Genomic DNA, 19,284 nt, shown 5'->3' on the forward strand with positions numbered 1-19,284 from the left:
GGACAGCCACACTCCAATGCAAATATTTATTGAAAAGAGGATAAAATACCACAGCATACAGAGGTGCGAATCAAAGACAGCTGATGCGTTTCACACTATTAAATCCAATTATTATCCTCTTTTCAATAAACATTTGCATTGGAGTGCGGCTGTCCAGACATACTTTTTATTCTATACAGCTTGCACATTGAACTGTAGGCGCAGATCCCCTCGGCTTCCGCGGCAGGGCTATATAAACTGCTTATAAATTCAGCCGATCGTCACCCCGGGACCAGCGGCAAGCTCCCGCACCTCCAGGTACCAGCTCTACATACCTCGATTGCTCCGATGGACAAATTTCTTGAAAAAAGCGGCCCGTGCGCTCCGCTGGGTCAGCCGCAAATCGAGGCCGCGGTCTCGGCCCTCCCGCCTGGAGAGGCGGACGCCTCTAAAATGGATACTGCAGATCCCCCAGTCTTCATAGTGCCACCAGCAGGAGATCCACCGACTGATCGCATAGCCCAGGCTGTAGTGGCACTGCTGACACCCACAATCAGTGCAGCAGTTCAGACTGCTGTGGCAGAGGGCATGCAGGCCCTTAAAAAACAATTAAATGATCACTCCCATAGGCTGCAGGAGGTTGAATCCCGGGTGGCCAGTGTGGAAGAAGAGATCTACCAGTCTCATAGTTTTGAGCAATCCCAGGATAAGACTAACCAATTCATTCTCCAAAAGCTGGAGGACCTTGAAAATAGGGCACGTAGGAGCAACCTCCGCTTCATCGGGGTACCGGAATCCCTGCCACCATCTGCTATCCCTGAACTGTGCGCCAAAAAAATACCTGAGGCCCTGGGCCTTCAAGGCGTCTGTGTGGTGGAAAGAGCCCACCGCATGGGGATCCACAACCCCGAGCGATCCACCCCTCGACCGATAATTGCCAAGTACCTGAACTATGCCAACAAATCGGCGATTCTCCAAAGATTCAGACAAACGAAATCTTTTCAGGTCGATGGGATAAAAGTTTTGATCTTTGCTGATTATTCGGTGGAAGTGGCGAAAAAGAGAAAGGCTTTCCAGACAGTATGCTCCAAGTTACACCAAGCTCAGATCAAGTTCACATTGGCATACCCCGCTATCCTCCGGCTGCGTTCACCATACGGCGAACAGCTGTCATTCCAAGACCCTTCGGAAGCGGAACCTTTTCTGCGCTCTCTCCATGTGGATGGACAGGATTCTTTGGCTGTTAAACCATCTACAGTCCCGCACCCTCTAGTCCCATGGAGTCCTCGCAAGGAATCACCCAAATGGCAGAAATATTCCGACGTGGTCAGTGGACTTCGCTCTGCTCCTCATCGCTGAATCTTCTCCAACTTGGACGTTGACGTTCATTTCATTGAGGTGCCTCCATAGCTCCAAAGGTATCAACATTTCTTCTCCTGGTTACCTCTGCAGCACCATGACCCCCTCACCATGCCCTCGCCCTGGTGGGTGATCCTGTTGATCTATGGCGGTGCATAGTTTTTGTTTTGTGTTTCCACTGCTTATGTTCCATATATTGTTTTCAGACCATTGTTTCTATGTGTGCTATGCTGTCACTGTGGAGAACTGACTTGCAGCATGCGGAAAAAAGTGGAGTCATTGTTTTTACTCGCTACCCATTGTTGGTTTGGTTTTCCCCTGTTCCTGGTTATTACCCCTATCTCCCTCCCTTTGGCTCTATAGATGGCATACGCTCCATCTTGGCGCCGCAGCAATATAAACCTTATCCACATCACTGCCATGTCCCCTCTTATTCGACCCCCTCTCCCTGCCTTGTCCGGATTTATCATACTTTATACAGCGGCTTTACATTCCGTCCCCCCTGACCCTCCATGAAGATTGTCTCATGGAACGTCAAGGGCCTTAGGTCCCCTATTAAGAGGATGAAAATTCTTCGTCACCTTAAGAGACTGAAAACAGACATCGCTCTGCTTCAGGAGTCCCACCTACCCTTGGAGGATTTTTCCCGGATGAAAAAGTTGTGGGTGGGTACGGTTCTGGGTTCAGCAGCGGTAGGGCGCAAAGCCGGAGTTTTAATCTTGATCCATAAAAATCTTTCATGCAAAATTGTATCCCTCTCGTCTGACGATGAGGGTCGATACATCATGGCTCATTTGACATTAAACAATAGAGATCTGATATTGACCAATGTTTATGCCCCCAACACCCCTGATCAATCCTTTTTCCGGAAGTTCTCGGTGCATCTTCTCCAATTCCCAGACACTCCACATCTCATTGGCGGGGACTTCAACTCCCCCATGGATCCCCTACTAGATAAGTCCTCCTACAGACCAAAGGGTACCCCTCTCGCTGCCCCTGTCATCTCTCCCCTTACCAACCTGGTTAAGTCCCTGCAACTCACGGATGTTTGGCGTCTCCACCATCCCACCGACAGGGACTATACTTTTTATTCTCATCCCCATAATGTATTTACGAGGATAGATTTCTTCTTTTGTTCTGACACTGCCATTCCTAGAATTGAGGACACGGAAGTTCATGACATTGTAATTTCGGACCATGCCCCCATATCTTTATCTTTTGACCCCCCTGATAGGCAAGCCGAATCTCACTTATGGAGATTCCCCGGCTACCTGCACAATGATTCTGATTTCCGCACCTATGTGGCCCGGGCCTGGTCTGAGTACGCCTCGGACAACGTGTCCCACACATCCGACCCAAATTTGTTCTGGGAGGCGGGTAAAGCTTATTTGAGAGGCAGGATAATTTCCTACGCCTCCGCCTATAAAAAGTCAACTTCTAAAAACTATTTTCAGGCCAGTGCCCGATTACGATCAGCCCAACATGCTCTGCTGGCGTTGGACTCCCCTGTCACTAGACAGGAGTGGGCGCAGGCCAAACAAGCCTTCGATGCCTGGGCGGATAAACTGGAATCTATCAAACGTGCTCATTTCCAGGCCACGCTACATAGGTTCGGGAACAAGGCGGGGAAATTGCTGGCGAGACTTTGCAAAGCCCCTTATAAGCCCACACATATTGCTTCCCTAAGAAACCCTTCAGGCAAGGTGGAATCCACTCCACAAGGGGTGAAATCCATTATGCGTAACTTCTATGCCTCATTATACTCCCTAGATCGTTTTGACGCTACCCAAGCCTGTTTTTTCTTGGACAGTGTAGTTCTCCCCAAGATTTCGGCTGAGCATTTAGAATTATTAAACGCCCTGGTGACTCTCCCGGAGATACAGTCTACCATAAAACAGCTAGCCTCTAACAAGGCCCCAGGCCCGGATGGGCTCACTGGGGAATTTTACAAATCATCCCTAGAAGCTGTAAGTCCCGCTTTGCTGGAGGTCTACTCAGCCATCTGGTCGGGTGGCTCCTATCCCCCCACTGGTAATCAGGCTACAATTAAGCTTCTTGCCAAGAAAGGGAAGGATCCCCTAGAACCCGGCTCCTACAGGCCAATATCCCTTTTGAACCTGGATGTAAAGATCCTCTCAAAAATCATAGCATCCCGGCTGGCTCAGATCATGCCTTTATTGATACATCCGGCGCAATCCGGATTTACCAGGGGTAGGTCGGCCGCGTCCAATCTTCGGAAGGTTATTCTGGCTTTGGACCAGGCTAGGATATGCCCGGAGGCAGACCTGGCGATCGTCACCCTGGACACGGAGAAGGCCTTCGACAACGTGAGCTTCGACTGGCTCTCTTTGGTTCTCGAGGCCTTCGGTTTCTCGGGGCCCTTTACTCACATTGTCGGGGCCATGTATTCCTCCCCTGCAGCCAGGTTGTGGGTGGCGGGGTCTCTCACCGATGAATTTCGCTTGTTTAAAGGCACGAGGCAAGGTTGTCCCTTGTCACCACTGCTTTTTAACCTGGCGCTAGAACCCCTCTCCAGATACCTCTTGGAGGTCGCTCCTCTACATGGGATTTTGGTTGGGCCCCAGGAGCTCCGCATCTCCCTTTTTGTGGATGACGTCCTGATCTTCACCCGCAACCCCGCTCAGGACATGCACACCATTATATCAACGTTTGACAAATTTAAACTGTGTTCGGGCCTTAGAATCAATTACTCGAAGAGTGAAATTCTTCCCCTGGGTACCAGATCTAAACCCCTTTGGGCTTCATCCTCTCCCTTTACTTTGGCCACGTCTCACATCACGTATTTGGGGATTAAGATAGGTAAACTTCCCTCCTCCATCTATACCTTGAATTACCCTCCACTCTTTCACCAGCTTTGTCAGCAACTAGATAGTTGGATGGATCTACCTCTTTCGCTCTTGGGGAGATGTCATCTAGTCAAGATGGTCAGCTTTGCCCGATTACTGTATCCACTACAAACTGTCCCGTTACTGATTAAACATTCCGATGCAAATCTAATTAATAGGGCCATTTCTAAGTTTATATGGAAGGGCAGGCGACCATGCATCTCCCATGTTAAATTGTGTCTTCCCAGGAGCGAAGGGGGCGCAAATCTCCCCGATATCAGGATGTATAACTTGTCTTGCCTCCTCAGGATAGCATTAGACTGGATTTCCAACTCCTCCCACTACTCAAATAACGACTTGGAGATGCACATGTCCGCTCCTTACTCTTTGGCAGCGCTTCTACACACTAAATGGAAAACGATGCCTCCCAGGTTACAACATAATATACTATTGAGAGACACAGTGATTGCATGGAGAGAGGCCAGGAAACGATTGGGACTCCCTCTCTATATATCCAAATACCTGCCTATTAAAGGACATCCTGCCTTTCTCCCGGGACTACAATCTCAGTTCACTGACATATGGCAGAAAAAGGGACTGACATACTTTTCGGATCTATGTGACCCTTTGCAAGGTCAACCTCGCATGGTACGTGACGTCCTTGACGGTCACAACCTTCCAAGCTCACATGTTTTTTACCTAATGCAATGTCACAGTTTCCTCCGGGACTCGCGACAACACGCGATTAAGAGATTCTTTCGACCCTTTAATCGACCCTCTTCTGGCTGCTGGGAAGTACAGCATATCAGCGATTTATAAACCGTTTCAGCGGCTTGTCTCTTTCCGTCATGCCAGCTCCACGGCAGCCAACTGGGCTACAGCCTTTCCGACAGAAGATATTGTGACCAAACTCTTTCTGGGCTACCGCAGCGTTCTACGTCTGACTCCCAACGAGACATGGAGAGAAACGCAATTGCGGATCCTGCACAGGGCTTATATTCCGTTTACTCTTCTTAAAGACAACCCTACCGCCGGCAAGTGCCCCCTCTGTTCAGCACAACGACCTACCCTACAACACAGGTTTTGGGCATGCACCTTTATATCCAAATTCTGGGACCAAGTGCTCTCTTAATTGAACGAGTTACTCTTATTCATCTACCAAAAGACCCTCTTCTACTTATCTTTGGCTATTGGGACAAGCAGCTTCAAATCTGGACTAGCCGCCCGGCTCCACATCCACGCATATGGATACTTACTTGCTTGCTGATAGCACGCAGGGTCATATTGGCCAATTGGATTTCACAACCAGGTACATCGTGAGCTCCAACATCTTGTAACCAAGGACCATTTCAACACAGACTTTAATCTCAAATCCTCTACTGACCGGTTCTACGATAAATGGCAGGACTTCTTGAACTCGATCCCCCGGGACGCGCAACCAACCTTGATTGACGGTTCCTTCACTTATTTTCCCCCGGGCTAGGGCCCCTCATTGCTGTGGGCATGGACATGCCTCCTTAACCCCCCCATTCCCTTACTTCTCACCCCCCTCTCATAACCCATTTGTTCTCTATGTTTATCCCTATATTTTGCAAACCATGCATTGGATGCTCACATAGGTACCATAGCTTTGATCCATCCAACTAGGGTTCTAGTATTTTTGCCTTAAATCAATGTTGGTATCTTGCACTTAACGTGCCTTTTCACAGCTCTGCATGTGAGTTAAGATGTTTACTACCAAATGTGAAAAAGTTTGTTCGTTGTTATCCTTGCATTTTACTGTATCGTTCATTGGTTTTAATAAAGTTTCTTTAAAAAAAAAAAAAAAACGCTGGTAATCAGCCCAAAAAGAAGCTCATGTATTTTTTCAGCTACAGGCGTTTTGCAAAACGCTCAGATGTGAACAGGGGCCATTTAAATGAATGAGGTTTTACTTGTTTGGCGTTTTGGAACGTTTTTTTTTTTAGCGTTTTTGAAGCTGAAAAACACTCAAAAACTCCCAGGTGTGAATGGAGCCTAAGAGTTTGGAACAATACATGAGTACTAACAGTTTTCAACTACAGTTACTACAGAATAAAAAAATTAGATGCTGCATTCTATGTTTACAGGCAAAAAGTCATAGTTAACATGGAAACATGAAAAGCAAAGACCATGTTTTAACGATAAAGAAAATTATTTTTTAAAGAATCCTTGTTTTATCTAAAACATCCTATTCACAGAAATTGTCCCTAACAATCAGAATAGAGTTGGGCGAATAGTTTGAGCCGAGCAAAAGTTCGGCCTGAACATCACCTGTTTGCCCGTTTGGTGAACACTTGAATTTGCGGGGTGCTCAGCGAGATGTTCACCCGCCGTGTGCCCCACAATGCACTGTGTGCCGCAAAGTGCATTCAAGGGCCCTGATTGGCTGAAGCAATCCACCTGACTGCTGTTCAAGTCCAGGGCTTTGCATGATTGGACAAAGTCATGTTGACTTTACCCAATCATGGCTCAGTCCTTAGTCCTTAGTCCTACCCTACACTATAAAAGGTTCCTTCCCACCAGAACATTTTGCAGTGTGAAGTTGGCGATAGAGCAAGCTCAGTTTGCAACTAGGTATTTAGTGTATTATTGTGACTCAGAGTGTAGAGTATTATTGTAGTGTTATTGTAGTGTCAGTGTAGTGTCAGTGTAGTTTCAGTGTAGTGTTAGTGTAGTGTTAGTGTAGTGTTTGTGTATGTAGTGTGAGTATAGTGTGTCAATGTAGTGTTTGAGTATAATGTGTCAGTATAGTGTGTCAATATAGTGTGAGTATAGTGCAGTGTGTCAGTATAGTGTGCCAGTAAAGTGTAAGTATAGATGTACTGTGTCAATATAGTGTGTCAGTACAGTGGGTTAGTGTACTGCAGTGTTTAACACAGAATTACATAACATTTAGTGCTGTATACAGTGCTGTAAACAATTTTTTTTTGGGGGGTTGCTGCGTGTTTTTTTTGTCCTCTACCTGCCCCTTTTTTTTTCAGTAGCTTTTCTGACTGCGACGCTGAATCTTTTTTTATTATTTTATTTTTTTCAGTTTTTACATTTCTGTCGGCGGCAGTCCTCAATTTAAAATGCACTAAACTCCACTTTTCATTCAATAAAGTGCATCCAATTACACAATTCCCAGTTTCTAGTACATTTGTGTAATAAGGCCCCCCCCCACCCCCACCCCCCCATCATGTCTGGCAGGCCAACAAAGAGAGGCAGATGTTCCCATTGCACTATGAGGGGGTCAGGAGCTTCTGTGTCCACAGGTAAAGGTGGATGTGGTCCGCCCTCAGGCAGGGCATGTTTGTCTCTCTTTAGTGATGTTGCCTGTGCTATCCAGCCACAGCATGCAGAGGAGATGGTGGATTGGCTTACTAAACCATCCCCATCCTCACCCTTTCCGTCTGATGGGTTCTGCCCCCTTTCATAAATTTGCAGAATGTGCTGTATCACAATGGCAGGTTCCCAGTTGCTTTTTCTTTGCACGTAAAGCCATTCCAGCTCTGTACCATCACATGATATATTTTGGCATCGTTGGGTACAGCAGTCAGCAGCAAGGTCCACATTACTGCTGACATGTGGTCCAGCAAGCATGGTCAGGGACAACATATTTCACAGCTCACTGGGTGAATCTGCTTGCAACTAGGAAGGGTGCCGGACAGGGCTCAGTGTTGCAGCTTGTTTTGCCACAACATCTCTATACAGCTGGTGGTGATGATGCAAGATCTGTCAGCCCCCCCCCTCCTCCTCCTCCATGCCCTTCCCTGCTGAATTGTCCTATGAACCACCAGTACCCGGTTGTAAGCGTTCCAGGGGCTATTCAATGAGTCAGGCTAAAAGATGCCATACAGTGCTTCAGCTGGTATGTCTAGGGCACAGGAGCCACACCAGAAAAATAGATTCTTTCAGCTTTGCAGGGGCAGATCCAGAGGCGGTTCACGCCACGGCAGCTTGAGCAAGGAATGGTGCTGTGCGATTAAGGCACTAACCTTCTGTCTGCCCTATGACAGGGAAAGTTGACACGGCTGCCACATGTCCTTAATTTGGTGGTGCAGCATTTGTTAAACAGGTACCCAGGGTTGCAAGATTTTCTAAGAGTCTGTAGCCTTTTCAGGCAGTCGTACACAGCCAGTGTTCAATTGACTGGAATTTAGCAGAAATTCCACCTGCCCATAAATCGCCTGATTTTTAACATGCCCACCAGTTGGAACTTAACTTTGTCAATGCTGCAGCAGAGGCACATGCAGCAGAGGGGCATTAATGAGTACAGTAAAACCTTGGTTTGAGAGCATTTTGCAAAACAAGTAAAACATTTTTTATACATTTTGACTTGATAAACAAGCAATGCCTTGATATACAAGCAGCGATATGTCACAACTGAGTATAAAAGAAAAGAGAGGCACCTCTAAGTGTAGCAATATGCTTACATTTAATGATGATTTAACATCTAAGTATGCAGGAATCAGGGGTAAATGTGTCCACATAGACCATCCTCCACCCTGCCATTGAGGTCAGCCCTTCCACACTGTGCTCCACAAGTGCTTCAAGCCTTGCATTCAGGTTACTCTACTGCAGGGTATCCTTCCCAGTCACGATTGCTGACTGATGGCGGTGAGAGCCGGCGGTGCAGAGGATGGTCTATGTGGACAGATTTACCCTAGCTTTCTGCGTTCTTAGATGTGCCTCTTTTAATCATAAACCATGTGAGTTACTAAATGTTGTAACTTCATTAAATGTAACCATATTGCTACATTTAGAGGCGCCTTTCTTTTTTTTATACTCTGCAACTCCTGCTGAATTTTTCTTCTGCCCTTGTGGAGGCTGCCATTTTTGGATGGCCATTTTATGGTTATCACATTGCTATAATCTTTTTGTATGGACTATAAACTGATAGACTTTTGAATCAATGGTTGTGGAACGAATCATCTGAGTTTCCATTATTTCTTATGGGGAAATTCACTTTGATATAAGACTGCTTTGGATTACAAGCATGTTTCTGGACTAATTATGCTCGCAATTCAAGGTTTTATTGTACCTGTGTGAGTTTGGGACAAGGACAAGCTCGTGGGAGCTTGGCTTTTTCCCCCCACACCAATGGCTGCTGATAAAGGATGCATGCACTGTACTGTCACCATCTGAGGGGGCAACAAGGATGGTGAGCCGTGACAATGTAGGCATCAGGGACAAAATCCCTGTTGTGTTCCTGCTGGAGCATACTCTGCTTGACATTGTTGACAGGGCACTCGAGGAAGAGGAGGATTTCCTTTCCTCTCAAGGCCTGCTTTATGCAGACACCATTCTTGCGATGCCACAGTACACACAAGAGGAGAGGGAGGAGCAGTATTCTGGCAGTTTTGGAAGTACTTAAGCAGAGGAAGACATATGTCAAACCTTAAGAGATGGCTTTCAGTCCTCAAAAACCTGTAATCCTCAGTGACTCAGAGGACTCTGCTCCTCATTACTCCGCAAACTTGCGGTGCATGGGTTCCCTTATTTTTCAAAGCCTTTGAATAGACCGAAGAATTTGTGACATCAAGAGGAAAGGATCATTATTGGTTGGCAACCCTCATTGACAACATTTGCAAGGGGAAAGTCTTGGAACTCATCCTGCTCTCGCAGAAGGAGCACAGGATCAAATATCTGGAGGACACCTTAAAGAGGAGTTTATGTAACACTTTTCCAGACTCCGGTAGATTACAGTCTCATAAAAAAGGTAGTTTTGAGGCTTCTGTTTGTCAAAGGAGGAGTGGTGGAGAAGGGGGAAGCCTAAGTGATGCATTTCAAAATGTTTTTAGTCCTCTGCACCCAGGGCTGTCAACTTCAAGATCCTATTGGCAGCACCTGCATCATATAGTGGAAGATTATCTAAAAAAGACATGGAGAGCTTTCCAGTAGACGATCCAGTGGGTTACTGGGTGAGGAGAAGAGTCCACTGGCCAGAACTTGCCCAGTATGCAATAGGCACCACCAATAATCAAGGCCTCATTTTTCTGCCCCTGTGGGACAGCCAGGTGCATGTAATTTGAATTTTTTTGCAGCAGGGTCCAGTCCTGCACCATCCAAGAGTAACTGTGAGAAGTTACAGTGTGCAGGCACCACCAACACCCAAGGCCCATTTTTTCCACACCTGTGTGACATCATTTTTAACAGCAGAATTGAATCCTGCATTTGCCAAGGATAACTGTGATGGGTTATGGTATTACAGCACCACCAACACCCAAGGCCCAATTTTTCTGCACCTGTTTGACATAATTTTTAAGAGTAGAATCTAATGCTGCATTTTCCAAGGATAACTGTGACAGGTTATGTCTGCACCTGTTACTTCTATCTAAAGTCTGTGAAAGAGACACAAAACTTTAGCTAAAAAAATGTTTTAATCTTGGCCTGAGTGTACTATAATTTGACTTCTTCACTAGGGATGATCGAACGGTTCGGGTCGACCATCGGTTCGACCCGAACATTGGGTGTTCGAAATTCGGCCGAATTCTGAACTTTTTTCGGTAAAAGTTTGGAATTTGGGTCACCCGAACCGCCCAAAATGCAATGGGACAGGAAGTGGGCTTTAAAAGTCCGTGATTGGCCCAGAAACATCAGTAAAAGCCAATGAGGGGGCAGGAGTCTGTTAGGAACGTGATTGGAGTGACTACCCAAAATGCAATGGGATTGAAGTGACTACCCAAAATGCAATGGGACAGGAAGTGGGCTTTAAAAGCCCGTGATTGGCCCAGAAACGTCAGTAAAAGCCAATGAGGGGGACAGGAGTCTGCTAGGAACGTGATTGGAGTGACTACGGGGACCAGAGGCCAATCAGGTATGAATACGCCCCCCAGTATATAACATATCCCCGCCTAACCTCTAGCACTGTAATACAGAGGCTTTGGAAGAGACTGGAAGCATTTGTGTTTCTCCTGCTGTGTTAAACAACGTTTGCTGCATAGCCGATTGCTTGTAAAGCTCCAGATCAGCAGAAGAGCAGTCAGTTTACAGAAAGATTGTCAGTGTAGTTAGAAATACAGCGATTGTGCTGTTTGAGTTAGAAAAAAAAAAAATTAAAGGGACAGTGTCAGTTAGAAATTATCTTCTGCTGTATGGAGCTGTTCTTTTAGTGTGAGGAAAGGGATATGCAGTGTAGTTAGGGTACTATATACCACTATAGTTAGATTCAATAATCTAGTTTTTGTAGGGATAGTTTTAAGTGTCAGGGTTCCGTCTAGTGAGCACCTTGCACTGCTGATATATCTACAGCAGGTATACGTGCTTGCTAGTCAGCTATTATGCAAAAGACATTTCAGCGATACACACACCTGCTGTATTTAGCGACAACTTTGGGTCGCATAGCAGTGTGCGTCTTGCAGGTGATTTTCACATCGCACAGTTGATAAAGCCTCAGTGACAAGTTAACCCCTGTTCTTGTTGTAAGCATTAAGTCCACTGCAAAAGGCTTTGCTACTCTGCGTCACACACATCTGCTTTATTTAGCGACAACGTTGGGTCGCATAGCAATGTGCGTCTTGCAGGTGATTTTCACATCGCACAGTTGATAAAGCCTCAGTGACAACTATGTCAGGTAGACCAAGGAAAGGCATATGTGGCCCTGCTGCGGAAAGGGGCACAGCTTCTAGGGTGTCTAGAGGCAAGGGTGGACGTGGTGGTCAGTCCTCAGCCAGGCCACCATTTCGATTGTTCTCCCGCAGTGGCCAAGCTATACGTCCACAGTACGTACAGGAGGTGGTGGACTATATTACCAAACCCTCATCATCGTCATCATCAGCAACTACAGTGACCCAGACAGAGAAAAGTGGTCAGTCTTCTGCAGTTGGCAGAGCAAATAAAGTCCATGTGCACCTCAAGTCCTCCCTTAGATCCAACTTCAGACATGGCAGAGGAATCGAGTCTGATGTTGGGTCTGAGGTTCAGGAGGAGGCAGAGCAAGCAAGAGGGGAGAGCAGATGGCCCTCTCCATCTAAGGCCGCACCTGTTGTCTCCCGGGCCACTATACAAACCTCTTCTTGTTGGGCCTTTTTTGAGACATCTCATGCAGATCGAACAGTTGCGATCTGCAATATTTGTCATAAGGGAATAAAACGTGGCAAAAAGGTCAACCACTTGGGTACAAGCTGCCTAACCAGGCATTTGATAACCCACCACTTGGCCCGTTGGTAGGAGCATTTGAAGAACCCGCAAAAGGGCCAAAGATCGGTCAGTCGGCCTCCTAGTCCTCCTCGCGCTCCTCCTCGTGCTCCATCTGCACATCAGTCTGTCCCTGCTATAGTCACTCAACACCTGTTGGCAGCCTCCCCCGACAGGGATGATGATATAGCACGCAGTGTCACATCTACCTCCAGCACACCACTAGATGTAACATCTAGACAGCAAATTTCGATTCCACACATACTGGAACAAAAAAAAAAGTATACTCCCGGCCACCCACATGCCCAGCATCTAAACAGTAGTTTGGCAAAACTACTGGCTCTGTAACTCTTACCATTTAACTTGGTAGAGTCTGCTCCCTTTCACGACTTTGCAAAATGTGCAGTTCCACAGTGGCAGGTGCCTAGTCGGCATTACTTTGCCCGTAAGGCCCTGCTATCCCTATACCAACATGTGGAAGGCAATGTAGTGTGGTCCCTGGCCAAGTCAGTCAGCCATAAGATACACCTGACGGCTGACACTTGGTCAAGCAAACATGGGCAGGGACGGTACATTTCTGTCACTGCTCATTGGGTGACACTGCTTGCCAGCGGAAGGGATTGTGGCCAGGGCTCCATGCTGCAGCCAGTATTGCCCCCATGTCTGCAAACAGCTGGTGGTGTCACTGATCCGGGTAGATCAATCCCTTCTACCCCCTCCTGCTCCTCCTCCTCATCTGCCTCCATGCCCTCCTCTGCAGAATGGTCCTTTGAATATGATGAGGTACCACGTAAGCATTCAAAGGGCTATTCTATGTCTCAGGCCAAAAGGTGTCATGCATTGCTGCAGCTTGTGTGTCTAGGGGACAGGCAGCACACTGCCCCTGAGATTCTTGGGGCTCTGCAGGCACAGGCCCAGAGGTGGTTGACACCACGCCAGCTGCAGCCAGAAATGGTGGTTTCCGATAATGGGTCAAACCTCCTGGCCGCCCTTCGGCAGGGCAAGTTGACCCATGTGCCATGCCTGGCGCATGTCCTGAATCTTGTGGTTTTTAACTCGTACCCGGGAATGCAGGATGTGTTAAGGATGGCAAGAAGGGTGTGCAGTCACTTCTGGCGGTCGTACAGTGCCACTGCACATTTGGCCGAAGTACAGCACGAGTTTCACCTGCCAGTACACCACCTCGTCTGTGACATGCCCACCCGCTAGAACTCCACCTTGGCTATGCTGCAGCGCCTGTACACGCAGCAGAGGGCATTCAATGAATATCTCTGCAAGTACGGCACCAGCACTGGCTCAGAGCACCTGGGCTTTTTTTTGCCACGGCAGTGGCTTTTGATTAAGGATGCATGCGCTGTCCTCTTGCCATTTGAGGAGGCCACAAGGATGGTCAGCCGGTGAAAGCGCATGTATCAGTGACACCCTACCGATACTGTTTTTGTTGGAGCACACTATGCGTGGCATTATGGACAGGGCACTGGAGGCAGAGCAGCAGGAGGAAGAGGAGGACTTCCTTGCCTATCAAGGCCCCCTTTATCCTGACCCCATTATGCCTAGCTCCCAGAGGCCCGAGCAGGATCCAGGGGTGGAAGAGGAGGAGGAGGACGACAATTCTTTGGGAACTTTTGCAGACTTTGAGGAGGAGGAGGAAGACATGCGGCAATCTGCAAGGCCTAGTTTGACTCCCTCGGGACACTTTGGAGTAGTACGTGGCTGGGAGGAGGAGTAGCACGTTCAAGATCATGTCGTTTTGAGTGACCCCGAGGAGTCAGCTTCTCAGGCCTTTGCAAATTTGCGACGCATGGCAAACATCATGCTTCAGAGCCTGCGAAAGGACACCAGAATCAAGGCCATTAAAGAGACTGACCACTATTAGTTGGCCACCCTACTTGACCACCGGTACAAGTCAAAAGTCTCTGAGATTTTCCCATCCACCCAGAGAGTCCACAGGATCAAATCCCTTGAGGACAGTCTCAAGAGGATTCTGGTGAACATGTTCCCCGACTCCCGTAGGGTGCAGGGGCGGGGACAACCTACCATGGACTCTACTGCGGATCACGAGAGGAGCGTTGGAGAAGGCGTGCGGTTGACGGATGCCTTTCGTTTTTTTTTTAGTCCTCACCGGCCAGGCCTCTCAGCTGCCACATCTCATCGACAGCGTCTGCATCACATGGTGGACGATTATGTCAGGGCACAAAGTGACACAGAGGGCTTTTCATGTGACAAATCCGATACACTGGCATACTGGGTCTTAGAATTAGACCACTGGCCAGAACTGGCCCAGTATGCCATGGAGTTGTTGGCCTGCCCTGCTTCCATTGTCCTATCGGAACGGGCATTCAGCTCCGCAGGAGGATTCGTCACAGACCATCGAAAGAGACTTTCCACGACTCAGTCAACCGTTTGACATTAATTAAAATGAATCAGTCGTGGATATCAAGCTTTGATGCACCTGATGCAGACCTTGTAGACTAGTCTATCGTTGCGATGTGGCAGCTGAGCCTCAGTTTAAGCATGGACCAGGGTGCCACCCTCCAACCCTCCTCTCATTCTGTTTAGGTTCACAGAACCTAATTTTAGTTTCCACTAGAAAAGAGTAATTTTTTTTTGTTGGCCTTCTGCAACACCAGTTCTTTGGGCTTACGGTCGGGAGGCTCTGCCAACACCAAAAATACCATGTTTGCGCACCTGTTCCACAGGTGCACACCTTCGTAATTTTTACGCCTTCTTCAAAACCAGCTCTTTGGGCTTACGGTGAGGAGGCTCCACCAACACCCAAAACACAATGTTTGCTCACCTAATCCACAGGTACACATATTCTTAATTGTTTCGCCTATTTCAACACCAGCTCTTTGGGCTTACAGTGGTATGGCTCCGCCAACACCCAAACAACAATTTTTGCGCACCTGTTTCACAGATGCATATCATTGCAATTTTTTCCTTACAAAGGCAATTATTGCCTTCATGACCAGCACTTTCATAGGCCCAATTTTTAAGCATCCTTTACTTCTATTCAAAGTCAAGAGACAACAGTATTCATCCAAAACATCTTTAATCTTGTTCACTGTGCACTACATTGTGGCCCCCTACCCCTAACCCTAACCCTCAATGTATCCATGCATATATGTCTGTTTCTTGTGAGAATTCAAGTTAAAGTGCACCAAACACCATTTTACATGAAATGAAGTGCATCTACATACATATTTTGACTTCTTAAAAACATTTGGTAATAATAGTCCCATTGTGAAAATACACCCGTTAATTATATCCACATTTAAAGAGACAGCACCTTTTTAAAAAAAAAACTCTAATCTTGTTCCCAGTGCACTGCATTATGTCCCCATCATACACATTGGCTGTGCAGTTGATTAGGAGCAAAAGAAAGGCGCGGTTAAGCAAAAAAGTCATTTTTGAAGGTTTGGCATGCTATAATTCTGGCTCTGGACATGCTACAGAGCTGAAACTTCACAGGTACACCTTTTAGACCCACCAGACACAAAATCCAAATAAATCTCATTTCTATTTTCCAATAATTGGCTCTCTATCATAAACGACAATTTTTAAGAACTTTTTTTTGCCTGATTCATAGTCCCTGGGGCATGATCCAGAACCCTAGGCACTTTTTAGGGGCATTTATTGGGTTTTAGGGCTTCGAAATTGTGTTTTTTGATTCCTGAAGTCTGGGTCCCATTGATTTCAATGGGGTCCGGGAATCCGAACCAAACTTTTGGGAAATTCGGGTGTTCTGGTCAAACCGAACTTTTCAAAAGTTCGATCATCCCTATTCTTCACATAAGGCTTTCTCACTGTGATGCAAAACGTTGTTATTTCCATCCAAAGTCTGCCAAAGAGACACCAGAATTTGTCCAAAAAATCTCAAATTTTGCTCCGAGTCCACTAAAATGTGGCCTCATCATACAGACTGGTTCCCCAAGCTGTTGTTTACAAAATAAAGAAAGCTTGCAAGGAAAATCTATTTAAATATAATTTTTTTTCCTTATAAATATCAGTTTTGCTGCAGCAGGTTCTATACATGGTACAGATGCCCCACTTCACAGGCAGACTAAGGAGGTCCCACATGCACTATATTTAAAGGAATTTTTCATTTTTATTATTTCACTTTAACCATTATTAAAATCACTGTTCCTTCAAAAATCTCTTTTTAAAAAAACAAATTTGCATTAATACATGTCCCCCAGGGCAGTACCCGGCCCCCATAACCTTTTTAGGGGTAATAACTAGCATATAAGCCTTCAAAATGGGTACTTTTGACTTTTAAGTTTGGGTCCCACAGAACTTAAAAAGGTTTGCGGTTCGGGTCCGAAGTTTTGCGATGTTCGGGAGTTCTGGCACAAACCAAACGGGGGGGGGGGGGGGTCTTTGGCTCATCTCTATCAAAGAGCATTGGACAGATTAGATTTCAATAGAATTTAGTGGCATTTTTTCAAAATGTTACAGATAAAACACATCCTCTGCCCATACACATTAAATGTGCATTTATTTATGTATTTATTTGTGCATATTAATAAATTACTTTTTATTACTTTTTTAAGGAATATCTTTATCTGTTCCTGAAACATTTCCCATTTTCACAACTCTATATACTGTCCTTGCTAAGGATCCAGATGAAGGAGATGATGTCAAAGTATGTGTCTTTTCTTAAGTAGTTAAGAAACAATATAGAAAACGTGGACATATATACTGTACATTTGTACAGGCAGCTTTAACCCTTGCAAATCCATGCACTCAAATAGAGATTAGACTTTATATAGTAAAATGTACATTTACAGTACATTGGTGAATTTATATTCCCCTGCATACCCTAATACCCTTGCTTACTTACTAAAATGAACATAGTGTTTAAGTCAACTATTATTATACATAGCCTATATGTAAAATGAAAAATACTGAACATTACGATGTACAGTACATTCAATTCGTTTGGGTAACTTTTGGGTGTTTATATTATTATTATTTACTGAAACATGGCATAGGGATTTTTTGTGATTTTTTTTTTTTTATTTTACTTAGAGTTATCTTTCTGGCTTTAGAATTTGTTATAGATTTTGTACATGCACTGCTGTGGTATATTGTGTTTTTATATGTTGGGAAGAATTATTAATAATAAGTTTGACAATAATTTACTGGATTATGCTTTATTTCAGTAAATCAAGGTTCCAAGTGCTGCCAAATGTTTTTTTTCTCTCTTTAGTTTAAAATTTCACAATCATCCCTTGAAGCAGATACATTTTTTACCCTAAATGAAGATTCTGGCATTATTTCTACTACTGGTAAACCTTTGGACTATGAATCAGACCCAAAGGTATGAAATATACAATATGTTGTGTTTTGTAAATGATTATGCTTTTTTTTTTTTTTTTTTTTTAAAGACAGTTTAGACCAATATTTCAAATTGTTTTACATGGAAAATTCATCTTTAGATTTCACATTTAACAATTTTATGAGGTTAGTAAGCCAAGTACTATTTCTTCACATGCACACCAACAATAAACACTTCTGGGTACAAAATCACCCTGCTTAGCAATGATTAATTGTATACAGTATCTGTTTTGAAGGATAATCACATTCCTATTTTACCATATCCTAGCATCATATTTCCTCAAAAAAAAAAAAAAAATGTCCAAAAAAGGTTTTTACTTTCAACATGCATGTTAAAATGGCAATTTTAGGTTAAAAAATTACTTGAATCCCCAAAACATCGTATTATTATATTCTTCTAAGAATGAAAAACACTCTATGAAAGAAGGGGTTGGACCTTTAAAAAAAAATAAAATAAAAATAAATAAATAAATAAAAAAAAAAAAATCTGTTAAAATAACACAGTGCCAAATTGCAAAAAATGGCCTGGTCATTAAGGGGGGCAGATCCTTCCGGTCATGAACTGGTTAATTTACTGAACTTAAAATTATCATGCACTTATTCAACTGCATAGTTATCAACATGCAAACATTTTAGTAACAGTAGACTTTTCAGAGCGCAGTTTATTGGGCTGGAGAAATGACATACACATGTTCAAAATCAGAGTAAGGACTAAGAAAGTCCTACCACATAGTGGCCAATTGGAGGGCTTATATAGGGGGGACTTTAGTGATACTTAATAATTAGTTAGACCAACGATATTATAAAAAATTATTACAAACTTTATTCCAATTTTTAACATAGACATAAAAAAGAATAAAGAAAAAAGACAAATTTATACAGACACTACACTGTTCTTTTAAAATCAATGTGCTCATTTACTAGTGAACCTCAGTTGACCCGCCGTACTGGCTAGATCCATCAGCAAGAGCCCAACATGTTTCGTTGTCGCTTCTTCAGGGACATGTATAAATAATGAGGTACTAACTAAAGCTCTACATAAGGAGACAAATACATATAATTATTTATACATACATAATAAGAAAAAGTCTACATACGTATATACTTTTCGTGTCATTTCCGCTGAGTGAATGACCGCCACCATTACGCATCCATACAACCCAACATACCCCACCACCACCATAGACCAGATGGAACAAGATCTAGAAATGGCACCCACATCCCAGACATCTCCCGGGGGGGGGGACGAGTGCGGGAGTCGGTGAAAAAGTCACAGAGATAAGTGAGAGGTATGTATATATAAAATAGAGTGTAATATTTTACAAGGGATATCATAATTGTGTTCCGATGCATGCAATGATAAAACTAGTATTATCCCCCATGTGTATTAGTATGGCATAGAGAAAATTTCTCATATGCCCAAAACTAAATAAGGGGTCTCATACCAAAAAAATCCTCAAAGCTCGGAGCAAAGGACAATAATAGGCCGTAGGGACAAAACGCACAACGTGTGCTTGTTTAGATGTTATAGCTGCTTCAAAAGAGGAGGGGCAAAATTATTTTTCCCTTTAAAGATGGTGTAGAAGATTTTGTATATATAGATGACTGAAAAAAGAGAGAG

At 44.7% G+C, this 19,284-nt stretch overlaps 1 protein-coding gene across 1 annotated transcript in view; it reads left to right on the plus strand.

Annotated features, from left to right (window-relative positions):
• LOC309552579 (uncharacterized protein) overlaps positions 1 to 19,284 on the plus strand; it is a gene marked incomplete at both ends in the record, with an annotated part of 229,609 nt that overhangs the window by 112,796 nt on the left and 97,529 nt on the right. The window contains 2 exons of the mRNA XM_082253527.1: positions 16,877 to 16,968; positions 17,536 to 17,646. Coding sequence (XP_082109653.1) covers positions 16,877 to 16,968; positions 17,536 to 17,646 — 203 coding nt within the window. The remainder of the gene's footprint in view (positions 1 to 16,876; positions 16,969 to 17,535; positions 17,647 to 19,284) is intronic.

This window comes from Pelophylax lessonae (assembly GCF_965119305.1).
Source record: "Pelophylax lessonae genome assembly, chromosome: 4".
Classification (NCBI taxonomy): Eukaryota; Metazoa; Chordata; class Amphibia; order Anura; family Ranidae; genus Pelophylax; species Pelophylax lessonae.